This window comes from Eretmochelys imbricata, chromosome 3 (genome assembly GCF_965152235.1).
Source record: "Eretmochelys imbricata isolate rEreImb1 chromosome 3, rEreImb1.hap1, whole genome shotgun sequence".
Taxonomy (NCBI): domain Eukaryota; kingdom Metazoa; phylum Chordata; order Testudines; family Cheloniidae; genus Eretmochelys; species Eretmochelys imbricata.
This window is the reverse complement of record NC_135574.1, coordinates 108,782,225-108,796,024: the sequence shown is the minus strand read 5'-3', so window position 1 is coordinate 108,796,024 and position 13,800 is coordinate 108,782,225. Positions and strand designations below refer to the sequence as shown.

At 39.6% G+C, this 13,800-nt stretch overlaps 1 protein-coding gene across 5 annotated transcripts in view; it reads left to right on the top strand.

Moving 5' to 3' along the window:
- Positions 1-24: 24 nt before the first annotated feature.
- ADAT2 (adenosine deaminase tRNA specific 2) overlaps positions 25-13,800 on the top strand; it is a 36,043-nt gene continuing 22,267 nt past the window's right edge. Inside the window, exons 1-7 of one of the 5 annotated variants that reach the window (XR_013345652.1) lie at positions 25-79; positions 1,888-1,992; positions 6,768-6,918; positions 7,529-7,635; positions 8,594-8,666; positions 8,790-8,920; positions 10,330-13,716. Coding sequence is in view for 3 of the 5 variants with exons in the window: in XM_077813149.1 (XP_077669275.1) it covers positions 38-79; positions 1,888-1,992; positions 6,768-6,918; positions 7,529-7,635; positions 8,594-8,666; positions 8,790-8,833 (522 nt within the window). In the remaining 2 variants the exon portion in view is untranslated. Of the gene's footprint in view, positions 80-1,887; positions 1,993-6,767; positions 6,919-7,528; positions 7,636-8,593; positions 8,667-8,789; positions 13,717-13,800 lie in introns of those variants that run through there. The other 4 variants (XR_013345653.1, XM_077813150.1, XM_077813149.1 and 1 more) reach the window with 4 other exon arrangements.

The following is a 13,800-nucleotide window of genomic DNA, read 5'->3' as shown; positions in this document are numbered from 1 at the left end:
GCTTCGCGCGCCGCGTTCCGGGCCCGGCCGGCGGGGGATGGAGGCGGCGGAGCGCTGGATGGACCGAGCCCTGCGCATGGTGAGTGCGGGGCCGCCGGGCGCAGGAAGCGGGGGCAGAGCCCGAGCTGGCCAAGCCCCCGGCGTGCAAAGGCTGGAGAGCGACGCTTGTTGTTATTTGTAGCCCCCGGGCACCTAGGCGCCCCCCCCCCCCGCCGGGTCCCCACCATGCTAGGCGCTGGACGGAGCCAGGACAGCGCCCGGATCCCGGCCCCACGGAGCTTACAGGCTCGTTGGCGCCTGTTAATTTCTTGACACAAGCCCAGAGCGGAATCTCTGCAGGGGAAGCTGCTGCACCCCCTTATAACTGAGTTAAAATAGGGGTGTGGGGGGGTGTGCGGGGGCGAGGTAATATCTTGTATTGGACCAGCTTCTGTTGGTGGGAGAGACCAGCTTTGGAGTTACACAGAGCTCATCTTCAGGTCCAGGTTAAAAGACACCTCTGGGGTTAAACTGGTGCAGCTTTGTGCCTAGACTGGAGCTGGGGCACCGGGGTGTTGGGCTCCAGCACTCAGGGCTTGTCTTCCCTAGAGTTGGCTACTTTGAATTAATTGGCCAATCCGTTCACTTGAGGCAAAATAACTAGTGAAGGCAGAGAGCTGGACAGCCCAGCAACACTCAGCTGCTTGTACCAGGCTTGCAGAAGTCTGAGTCTGGGCACTGGATTTAGTATGTTTACTCACGAGTGACCAAAAGTCAGCACCTCAAGTTTACCCCTCATCTAAGGGCACAGCTACACTAGAGAGTTCAGAGTAGCCCAGCTGCATGGGTACAGTCAAGGTCACCGATATCTAAAATTACCCTTATGGAGCTTACAAATCAGGATGTGGACATAAACTGCAAGCAAAGTGTCTGGGTTAGTGTCTCCTGGACTAGGGAGGTGTCAGTTGCACCTTTCTGCAATAGGCCGGCCCTCTGTGCCTGAAGGAGATTCACCCAAGGGAGGGCAGGCAGGAGTATAACCATCTGCCTGCCTTCGTGGATTGTACATTGAGTGAGAGCCATAGTAGCCACACCAGAAGATGTTTGAATGCGTTCAGTCAGTCTCTCATCACATTCTCATCCTGATCAGCACTCCCACATTTGTGGTTACGCTGCCTTCACGGAAGGTGTATGTGTTGCTGTTTGCACAATATTTTTGCCACAAGGTTTTCTGGGACGAAACAGGCCCTTTATTTAGAAAAGACATAAAATATCTCAGGTCTGTCTTCTGACTGGAATAGGGTTACCATACGTCCTGGTTTTCCCAGACATAGTCTCTTTTTTGAGCTTCCTTTCTCTGTCTGTGTGGATTTTTCTAATAACAGGAAATGTCCAGGGTTTTTGCAGAGCAGCTCAGAAAGAGCTCCAGTTGGTCCCTCCCTTGCATCCTCAGCTGATTGGTTCGTTCCCCTGCAGCCACAGTTGCTGGATCCCGCACACCTAGGCCCCAGCTCCCATTCCTGGGGAGAGGGTCCTGCCGGGAGGCACTGACTGATGGCTGTTGCTGTGCCCCAGGCTTGCACTAGCCACCATGACAGGGAACGTCACTGCCCCTCATCTCCAGTGAGTACTTCTGCTGTAGGTACCCCCTCCAGTACCCCCAACTGTACCCCTCCCGCTCCCCCTTCCCCCCAAGCTCCCTCCCCCTCTGGCAGTGTCCTCTTTTTTGGGAACCTGCAATATGGTAAACCTATACTGGAAATACAGAAAGAGCTTCTGTGGCAGAGTGTAACTTTGCCATCAAGTGTACAGTGTATACAAACGCAAACAGCAATTAGGTTTTATTTTGTCTGCGCTTTATCATTAACATTTCCCCCTCCACCCCTAATTTTCTTGTGTGTCTTGCAGGCTAAAGAAGCATTGGAAAATGGGGAAGTTCCTGTTGGCTGCCTTATGGTCTACAACAATGAGATCCTAGGAAAGGGGAGGAATGAGGTGAATGAGACTAAGAATGTAAGTCACAAAAAAAGCCCTATCAAAAAGTACACACTACGTGCAATGGGAATTTCACAATTGACCTCAGTGGGGCCTGGATTTCCCCCATATGTGCACATTTTGTTTTCTTTTCATATATGTTTCAAATTTCTATCTCTGCACACCTAACCCCTCTTTTCGGTAAATTAGCCTTTCTGTCTTTTTTTTTTGTTATCACTTTTTGCATGTTTATTTTTCAGAGCATGGTCTAGTTATTTCAGTATGCTTTTGCTATCACCTGGGACATTTGTGTACTTACTGACTGTAATTTATGTGAGTGATGGATTTCAGAAGTTTCCACTTATCTACTTATCAGCAATTCCTCTAGGTAGAGCTATTTATGACAAGAAATAAACAAAAATCAGAAAAGGAAGTTGATATACACAGATATAACATGGCTATATACAAATACATATATTATACCTTGTATATTTTACTGAATTCATATTTACAGTTAAAGCAGCATCCAAATTTCCTGTGACTATAGGACACTGAAGATAATGCATTATAATGTAGACTACTGGTAATTTTTATTTTTTTCCGTATATTTGTGGACATCATAAATTATGCAGGAGAGCCTTGCTAATTCACACTAATGACTGGGAGAGATGACAGATAATTGATTTTTTTAGTTTAGCATTTAAATGAACAAAACAAGGATATCTCTTTGCAAAATGTACTTTGACCAGTGTAGTTAGGTTTTATTTACTTACAATAATACGTCATAGGATTGATGTTAGTGTATGTTCTCAAAAGTTAGTTTTAGTAATATGAGACCTAACTCTAGTATTCTTCTATGAAAACTTCCCTGGGAAGAAAGACAATACCAGGACTACTAGTTTTGGTATGCAAGTTATAGGATAGGCATTTTCACAAAGTTCAGCTGTATTGTTTACCCAAATTATGTCAATAACAAAGACTTTTGGTATACTGAATTTCTGCTTTCAACATTTAGACCCAGTTCTTGCAATCAGATCTGTGTGGGTGGATGCTAAGCCCCACAGAGCCCTATACAAGTCAATGGGGCTCTGTGCAGGTAGAAAGGTTTGCCCCCAAATGGATCTGATTGCAGATTCAGGTCCTCGATTTGTATTATGTCTCATCCAGTCCAAAAACAAAATTAAAAAAAGGAGGCTTATAAATTCAGTTTCAGAGAGATGGTAGTAAGTCTAATGACCCACTTCCATTTGTGTTAGACGATAATGCACAACCTTTTTGTAGCAGCTTTGCTTCTCATCTCTAGTTAATGAAAATTAGAAGTGTAGTACATGTTAGGGGGTTCAGTTTAAAATCCTTATGAACACTTCTCCCATCATTGAAATACAGGCACCTCTTGGATGACCTACAACATGTATTTAATCAGTACTACACCATTATTTAGAAAATAAAGTGAAGAATACTAAATCCAATTAGGGAGAATGTACTGTTATAAGACAGAATGTAACGGTAGAAGTCAATCACAAAAAATCAGCAGTAGCATCTCTACTCCTACAGAAAAAAAGCATGAAGGGAACTTTAGGCACCCAAGTTTCACATTTTTGTGGCTTGATTTTCAAAAGTGCTGAGCACACACCACTCACATTGAAGTAATTGGGAACTGAGGGTGCTCAGCACTTCTGAATATCTCACCCTTGTTCTTCAGTGACTACAAGCAGTCTGGGTCTTGAATGAAAGATGGTGTTACAGTGGGGTGACCAGATAGCAAGTGTGAAAAATCGGGACGGGGGTGGGGGTAGGGGGTAATAGGATTCTATGTAAGAAAAAGCCCCAAATATCAGGATTGTCCTTATAAAATCGGGACATCTGGTCACCCTGTGATTACTTACTAGAAAATATGTAAGCAGGAAAAGACCAAAATGTCTTCAATATTTCTCCTTGTATTTTCTCACACCATTTTCTGGCATTAGTTGACTAGGCACAAAGTGAACTGCTAAGGGCACTCAACATCCCTTCTCCCTATTCCAAAACTGGTCATTTTTGTCAAAAAATTTATTTTCTGAAATCTCTCCAAATTTTGCCAGCAATTGAAATCTCTAGTTATTCTGCATATTGTCACATATGTTCTCTTTCTGTTCCATACGCCAATAGCAATATATGTAAAACCAGTGAGGCAACCTCATCTACCAGCCTTATCTTAAAATTGTTTATCATCTGGTTCCTCCTTCTTGCTAAGGTTGGGGATAGGAGGAAGGGCTGTATATATTACAGAATCTTTTGTGTTGCTTAGTAGGAGCATGTATTTAGATTCAGCCCTTCAAGATTGTTAGGCTTGTCATTACTTGAATTTATTGGGCAACAGTGCAACAAATATCTTTGTAAGGCATTCTTTTTAAACAACCTGGCAATAGGTGCACAAGACCTAGCCAGCATTGTTTTCCCTCTGGCAGCTCCCACGCTTGCCTGATTGTTCTCAGTCTTTCCTCAGACAACCATACTACTTCCTCTGTAATAATACATGTGGCCTTCCCAGCAAGAAACATTTTTGGAAATTGTTTATGTGCAGGCATACCCCTCCCACTAAACTGTTATCCCTTTAAGATGCTTTGTTACCACATGGAGGCTTCTCCTCTCTATTTATCTCCTGTTTAGTCATGCCAGCATGCGTCTTTGCCCAGAGCATCTTGCAAGTACTGTGTGTAATCACTGAAAAGGAAATATTGTTTTCACTCATAAATTACTAATGATGCCCTGAGATAAAATAGAACTACCAGCTTTAGCCCTGTCACTCTCACTTGTTGATTCTTGTGTAAGATTTAGATTGTTCTTCAGGGCAGGATACTTTTGGGCACTGTATTAATAGCATCATAAGTTTCTTCCCTAATGACTTCACTTTCAGGTAATGCCTATTCTTCCAACACCTTTTATTGCTCTTCTATAACAATAATTATTTTCTTATTCCATCGTTACTGTTTATCTGTTTTTTCTTTTATACAATAATTAATTAATATGTAGCACACAAATGCTATGCAAACAGTAATTTTTATATATTGGTCTTAAAGGAGATTATAAATGGACTCATATGATGTAATATGAAAGTGATCACATGGACAACCCATATGAAAATGACACATAGGTTTGTTTCAATATACCTGTTTACAAAGTCATATTTTAAGGCCATGTGTTGTTCCACTAATGTGGACTCAATCCTCATCTACATCCAGCTCATGGTTGGTGCAGTTGAGTCGGTGTGGGGGCAAGCAGAAGTGACTCTATCTTCATGCCTCCTGTGATCTTCAGGGCATACTTTAGAGTAGTCAAACAGGGCTGCTCTAAATTACATTGACTATGATGGTTTCCTGTGAATCAGTCTGCTGGCCAGGGATTAATGGAGTGCAGTGAGCTAACTCCCAGGCACTCTCAATGCACACAGCCTTCATAGATTCTTAGGGTCCGAGGCCAGAAGGGACTGTTGTGTCAGACTAGATGATCATAGGCCATACACTTTCCCCAAAATATTTCCTAGAGCATAAATTTTAGGAAAACATCTAATCTCAATTTAAAAAATTGCCAGTGACGGAGAATCCACCATGACCCATGGTCAATTGTTCCAACGGTTAATTACCCTCACTGTTAAAAATTTACACCTTATTTCCACTCTGAATTTGTCTAGCTTCAATCTCCAGCCATTAAATCGTGTTATACTTTTTTCAGCTAGATTGAAGAACCCATTATCAAATATTTGTTCCCTATGTAAGTATTTATAGACTGTAATCATGGCACTTGATAAACCTTAACAAACCTACTCTTTGTTAAGCTAAATAAATTGAGCTCCTTGAGACTGTCACTTTGTTTTCTAATCCTTTAATCATTCTCATGGGTCTTCTCTGAACCCTCTCTGATTTTTCAACATCTTGAATTGGATCCTTCTGGTTACCAGAACTGGACACAGTATTCCAGTAGCAGTTGTACCAGTGCCAAATACAGGGAGGAAATAGCCTCTCTACTCCTATGCAAGAGTCCCCTTTTTATGCATCGATGGATTGCATTAGCCTTTTTGGCCACAGCATTGCACTGGGATCTCATGTTCAGCAGGTTACCCACCAGAATCCTCAAATCGTTTTTAGTGTCAACCTTCACTGAGGAATCCTCAGCTACCATATTAAGGCAATGTTAAGGTCACATTTCATCACTAAGTATGTGGGAATTACATCTAAATATTGATTTAGATCCACATATAGATTCTAAATGTGAATCTAAATATGAATTTACAATTATTAGTTTTAGCAACATAAGATTTTATTAGTAACCTATTTATCTGTATACATGGGCCCCATCACCTTAATATCCAAGCACATCACAATCAACATTGAATTTAGCTTCATGGCACCCTAATAAGGTATTATTCCTATTTTACAGATTGAAAATAAAGTCACAAAGATGAAGTGACTTGGCCAGCATCACACAGGAAGTGAGTGGCAGAGCCGGGAGTTGAACTCACATCTCCCACATTCCAGTTCAGTGCTGGGTAACAAAAAAAATCCTTTTCCTAACTAAGGATTTAAAAAAATAAAATTATCTAGGCAATATTCATTCAAACACGGCTACTCTCTGATACTTGATACATTGCCACTGTAATAGAAATGAAAATAACTGATTTTTAATAAACAAGGCGTAGCCCATCTTGTTTTTATTAAAAAGAGATAATTTTATGGTGGTGTGTTCTCATTTCACTTGAGTGGATAAATTTAATAGGGGTAATATGTTTAAAGTTGCAGATCAATGCAAGCCTTTTTTGTCTCCCTATTAATTCCCAGGCTACTCGACATGCAGAAATGGTAGCAATCGATCAGGTCCTAGACTGGTGTCATCAACACAACAAGGATCCTTCGGAAGTTTTTGCACACACAGTGTTGTATGTAACTGTAGAGCCTTGTATTATGTGTGCAGCTGCCCTGCGCTTGATGAGTATCCTTTGGTACTGATTCATGCTGGGAAACCATATCTCGGTATGTTACTTTCAAGTAAATCATTTGGTAATGAACCAGTGGAGAAGAGCTTGATGTTGTCAAACAAAGCTTTATAGGGTACCAGCTTATCTGCTCAGAGAACGTGCCCATGCTACAGATCCTATATGGAGGCCATATGACCAAGAATGAGTGATTTAAGGATAAGAGAAAGCAATTTGCAAACCTGGCACATACATTGTTTTCTCTTAGGGGTGTGAAAGTAAATCTCAGAAAGAGCCTGTTACTGTATACAATTAGTTAATCCCACGCAAGTGTCCAGTTTTCGAAAATGTAACAAACTAGTTATATGTTGTTTCCAATGTGTCCCCTTTGGGATCTCTTCTCTCCCATCTTCAAAGGCTAGAGCAGGATGACCCCATCCTTCCATCTGCAGAAGGCATGCTCCATGTGTTACCCAGAACAGCCAGCCCAGGAGTGAGGGTTGAGTGCAGACTAATTTTATTAAGAGTACAGGCACAATTTACTGAACTCAGATGGCCAGTAAAATCAGGATACTCTGCTTCATACCACTCTTTTCTCATTAACTTAGTTCCTTAACTCTTTCATATAAATCCCACTGGTTGTATATGGCTGTCAAAATGAGCGATTTGGAGGTTGTGGCTCAGTCTTGAACATCTCCTCTGCTAACTTAACAGACCCTGGGGAACCATTTCAGGTAAAACATCAAGATGTGTGCCTTCTTGTATTTAATGTTTAAAACAATGAATGTAGTTACAGTTGGTGATGAGAAACTGAGATAGTGAGGCTGTAAAAGGGTTTCTGACATGAGCAAGAACATACTGATGGCACCACAACATAAGCACCTGCTTTTTAGATTGACCACCTGCTGATCAGTGGTGGGATAGAGAGGAAACTTGCTTGTGAGACTACAGTTTGAGAGCTTTGTACAGTCTTCTCCTGAAAGATTATTCTGATATTCAAGCTGAAAATGGGTATTAGCTCTCAGATATGCCCAACTATGTAAAGGAAAAGGCTACTTCTATAGTAAATGTTTTTTTCAAGGAATTGCAGTGGGATGAATGTGTACAAGTGAGCTTCTTTTTATGTGGGTGTACTCTCTGCAATTAGTGGTGTTATTGAAAACATCCTAGTTCGTTATTTTTGCTGTCATTCCCCTTCACATATTTGGGCAGGTTACTGTACATTTTGTGGGTGGGAATGTTACTTTTGAAGGGCCAAGGAGGCCTCAGAATTGATTTCTAGGAATAGTATCATAGAAGAGCTACTTGATAGGAACCTAATTTACAAATACCCACATGCATGTTTCTTATATTCCCAAGAGTTAGTGTGATTTACAGAAGTAATCGGAAAGTACACTGCTAGTATGCGGAGGAGGGAAGGGTGGTTGCAGAAGAGTTTTTGTTATAATTCCTATGAAGGATGAGCAGGTCTGCCAACTACTATGCTAAGCCTCAGCCTAATTTTAAAAACAGACAAGGTCTTCATCCTGAAAATGAGGGTTTCTGATCACAGATAATTAGAGGTATACTCTCAGTAAACAGAAAAGGCAGTACAAATTCTGTGCAATTATCCTACACCTCAGGTATTACTGTGTGGCACAAGGCATCTTGGTTTTGGATGCTTTAATGAACATAGAGTTCTAATTTCAACAGTGCATTGCTGGTTATCGCGCTGAAGAAGCAGTGGACATGTTAAAAACCTTCTACAGACAAGAAAATCCAAATGGTAAGTTTCCTTTTTTTTTTTTGCAATTACCGTAACCCTAATCATAAGTTAAAAGAATTCTGGCACAGGCATTGTCATCTTTCACTTTCCATGTCCTTTTTTCCCCTCCATCCTTTCTGGCAGCACCGAAATCAAAAGTACGGAAAAAGGAATGCAATAAGAGATAGTCCTCTACTGATGGAAAACTGAAAGATAACAAAATAATGTTTTGTGGGAAAAGATCTCTTCAGAGTTCCCTTTGATACAGCATTTGGGTATGGAATGGAAACATTAATGAACTTCAAATATGTTTATCTGTATGGTTTCACTAGTTTAATGTTATTGGTTTCTGTCATTTTCTGTGGCGAGTAGGTTGAATGATTTTTAATCACCAAACATAGCCTTTATGAAGAACATATGGCTTCTGTTTGGTGGGGAATATTTTGAATTTTAGTTCAGACTGAACTTCTTTTCAGCCATATAGATTCAGCGCTCCATTGGAGTAACTGCCATTCTGTACAGCACATGGATGAATATCTGTGTCCTTTCGTCTATGGAGCAGCCTCTTGCTGTTAGACCAAAGATACTTGTAGAGACTAGATCAGTACCAAAAGTGGATAAACAAGCCCCTTAGAAAGTTACTTTCATATACATACCGTACTGCATATTGAATTAGAATACAGTTAGGAGTTACAAGAGGGTAACAAAAGGACAGTTAAGCAACTATACCGATCTTGAAAACTGAGATCAGACCAATGTAACAGTTCATTGTTTTCCACTGTATATCTACTGTAGGCCAAACTTTCAAAGAGCTTCTGAAAAGTCACATATGAAAAGGCAGATATTTATACAAAACTACATGTCAGACTACTTGATTTGCATAAATAAATTCCAGTTTTGCCTGCATAATATTTGTACGTGAAGGTTTTGGAGGTTGCCATGAAAGTTGGTCCCTCTTACCCCTCTCTTGAATGTTAGCATATAGAAAAAGATTACAGTTAAGAATTAAATCCACTAGTCAGTTGGACTCATTCTAAACTCCTAAATCATGGCATTTGAAATGTGTAATCACAAATGTGAAAACTAGGAAAGGAAAATGGCAGTAAGAAAAAGAGAACCAGATGCATGACAGTCTACCTTTTGGAGCATTTGTTATTTAAATGTCACTTACATATGCTTTTGCTTGGCCATGCTGTAATTCATAATCCAGAAGAGGGCCTTACTGTTCCACTAATGAGTAAAAAATATAGGTCCAAGTTGAATCCTTGATTATATTGCTTTTGGTGGATATTTATCTTGAGGAAAAAACATCTTGTGATTTAGTCGGTTGATTTGCAGAAATTTTGAGAAATGTCTTATTTTTTATTACAGAAGAGAGATTAGAATTCTATGGATACAAAAGTCAAAATCATGGTACAATTACATATTTTCTACAATTAGAGTAACATGTTGAAAAAGTGGAATTTTTTGGTTTTTATGGTAAAATAAAAAAACTAATTTGCCACCAGTTCCCCCAACACCTTGAAATTTATTTTCTTTATACAATTTTCTCAATGCTTATAGTTTACTGAATGGAGGGAAAAGGAACTAAAAAAAAAAATTGTGCTGGGCTCCTATATGCTATTTTTAAATATTACTGTTATTTACAAGATTTTAAAATTATTCCTTTTGTTTACATTTTCAGTCTATTGAATTTCCTGACCCATTGGACCTCAGTTGCTGCTGGTCTGAGTCTTTTCTTTCCTATAACCAAATAAAATGTTACTGCATTTGTAGATTCATCAGCATCAACAGAGATTATGTACTGCTGAAAGGAGATTCTGTCAGTTCCCTTCCTTTAGTAAGCAAGGGCTGCAAGGGACCCTGAAACAGACTGCCTAAATATCCACAATTTAGATAACATAGGTCCAGATCTCACTGTGGGGACGGATATACCAGTGGTTAAGGCACTTGACTGGTGGCTGGGATAGGAGTTAAATTCCTGGCTTTAACACAAGCTTCTTTGATTACTTTGAACAAGTCATTTTAAGGCCCAGATCCACGAAAGGTATTTAGGTACCTAATTCCCGTTGAAATAAATAGGAGTTAGGCACCTAAATACTTTTTGAGGATCTGGGCCTTATACTCTCTGCCTCCATTCTCCATCTGTAAAATGGATACCAATACTTCCCTATCTCACTAGTGTGTTGAAAGGACAAATTAATTAATATTTGAAACTGAAACTGGTCATGGGAACCATTTAAGTACATAGATCACTGCTAATAGGAAAATTAAATAGTTCTGAAGCCATGCCTGATTTTGCCATCCTTACTTACATTGAGGAATGCTTACTTGCATGAGGAGTAGTCACTGAAGTCAATGGGACTATTCACATGAGTAATAATTGAGCAAGAACCAGGGCTGAAGAATCAAGCTGTTGGGTAGCAGGACTGCATAACGCACACGGTACAGCTGAAGATGGTTGACACAGTGAGAGTCTATCTAGGACTTTTGAACTGGGACAAAAGATGGCAAGTGGGATTCTTTAGAAGAAACCCATCTTAGAGGGAGCTTCTTCTTTCTCTAAAATTGTCAGGATATTGATCCTTGTGAGAGGCCAAATATATTGCTGGGTCATATTTCAGATAGCAGGGGTGAGAAAGCCGTACCCAAACCACTGGCTTTTTTCTAATCTGGTCAAATTCTAGCTTCTAGGACAAAGTTATAATGAAGTGAAAAAACCCAGACTAAATCTGGTGGTGACATTTCTAAGTCTCTGGTAGGGTTGATTATCCCTTCAAACAGGTAAAGCAGAAAAGAAAAAAAGGCCAGTTACAGGCTCCTAAAAATCTTTTCAGTGCTAACCCACCTGAAATCAGTGGGACCGCTCATGCGCTTAACTGTTTTCAGGATCAAGGCTTTAGTCTCTATTACCAACACTTTTTGTAGTATTAGAACTGATGCTAAATTTGCATGTTCCCCAGCCTCATGTTGGTCTGTTGGGGTTCCAAAACAGACTCTCCTGGGTATTGATGAATCCTTGATGAAGGACTTGAAAGGGAACCAATTTCTCTCCTCTGAAAAAGCAAAATTAGGTTACAAAACCTATTTCCTTGTCATGGAAAATATTCATGGATTTTAGTCTCTCTCTCCTGACTTGAAAAGATACATTGATAGATCAATAGATAAAGATACTCCTAACAGCTACATGCCCCCAAAGCCTGTTAGAAAATGTTGGCGTTGTTGTATTGTACTGTATTTATATTGGGTGCCTCAAGTCCTATTAACTGCTGTTGCGGCTGTAGGTGTTCAATACATTTGAAAATTATGTACCTAAATACGTGTCTGAGTTTTAGGCAGCTGAGTTTGAGAAGTTTAACCTAATAGAGAAATCGAGCTATGTAAAAAATCTACAGGCTTTATAGTGTGTCCATTTAGAACTGGGACGTAACCCACCTTTTAGTTATTCTGTCACCTTAAACAAAAAATCTTAGTCCTAAAATTCTTGGGCTCAATTCTTGCTGCTCTTGAAACTAATATATATATATTCCATTTTATAATATGCCCTTTTCACCAGCTCAGTGCACATTTACTTAATCGTTAAAACTGCATAAATTAACACATCACATTTATAAAACCATAGAAGAAGCCTTCAGTGTAAAATAACCAATCAACCCCTCTAAGCAAAATTATTCAAAATAAAATTGTGCTTCTCAAATCTACTACAATATTTTGCATGCATTAACAATATAGGGGAAAAGAAGAGCCAGATGACACAATTTATTTGGTTTCTTATAAACCTTTGAATGTCCCTCAGAAAAGGCTATTTAAGTAGGAAGGGAGTGAGAGATGAAGTTCTGTTATTGATTAGAAATTAAAAGGGCCATTTTCAACATGGCAAAAAGTTAACAACGGAGTACCCGAAATATCAGGACCTGTATTGTTTCAATAAGTTTATTATCGATTTAGAAAAGGTAGTGAACAATGAAGCAGTAAAGGTTACAGATGAAACAAAATTCTTCGGATTAGTCAAGAATAGAGAAGACTGGGGGATTTCAGAGGGACCTAACAGGATAGGTGAATCAGCAACTAGATGACTGATAAAATTCAAGATGACAAAGGCAAGGTAATATACTTTTGTAAGAAATAATTTTTGCTACTTGTGCACATTGCTGGATTCTAAATTTTCTAAAGGAAAGAGACCAAGATATCAATATGGAAGCTCAATAAAAATCTTTGCTTGATGTTAAGCTGCAGTCAGAAAAGCAAACAAACAGGAACAATGCATGAAGACCAGAATAGAGAATGATAATGAAAGTATCATCCTATTATAGCAAACAATGGTAGGGCCTGTGATGTTATCTGATTAAAATATGACCATATAGATCATTGTTGCAACCACTGTTACATATTTGCAACAAATCTTACACAAATGTGGCGTGTAAGATGTCTATGAAAAGGTTATGATTTGCTGGTTACAATTATGCTATTTGTATGCATGTATCAGTTTTGTATTTGAAGTTACAAATATTGGCTCCATACCTGGATTTCAAATGTTTGATTCTGGGGTAACGCCCACAAGGTAGTTAGCCAGCACATCTTGGAGGGACGATTCAAATTGAGTGGCCCATCAAAAGGACACTTAACTGACAATGGACCATGAGAGACGTCCATCTACACTTAATGGAATTTTCCTACAAACATGCTGTCTGGGGTATGGGTAATGATTTCCTGCTGTGACTGAGCAAAATCAGTCATGGACATGTGACTCCAAACACCATCTTGTTACTGTAATTTTCCACGGTGAGAACAATGGGATTCTCTCCACATGGCAGAAGATATAAAAGGCTCTGGAAATACCTCCATTTTGCCTCTTTCTAGCCCAAGCCTCTGGACTATGAACTTATACTAATGGGAGCATTCTAACCAATGGACTGAGGACCTTCCAATGATTTGGAAGCAGCCAGAGACTAGACTTAAGCCAGCAGTTTATTCCATCACTGCTACAAGCCTGAACCAAGAACTTTGCAATTATTGTATGTATTTGATTCCTTTAACCATTTTTAACACTCACCTTTCTTTTTTTATGAATAAACCTTTAGATTTTAGATACTAAAGGATTGGCAACAGTGTGATTTTTGGGTAAGATCTAAGTTATATATTGACCTGGGTGTGT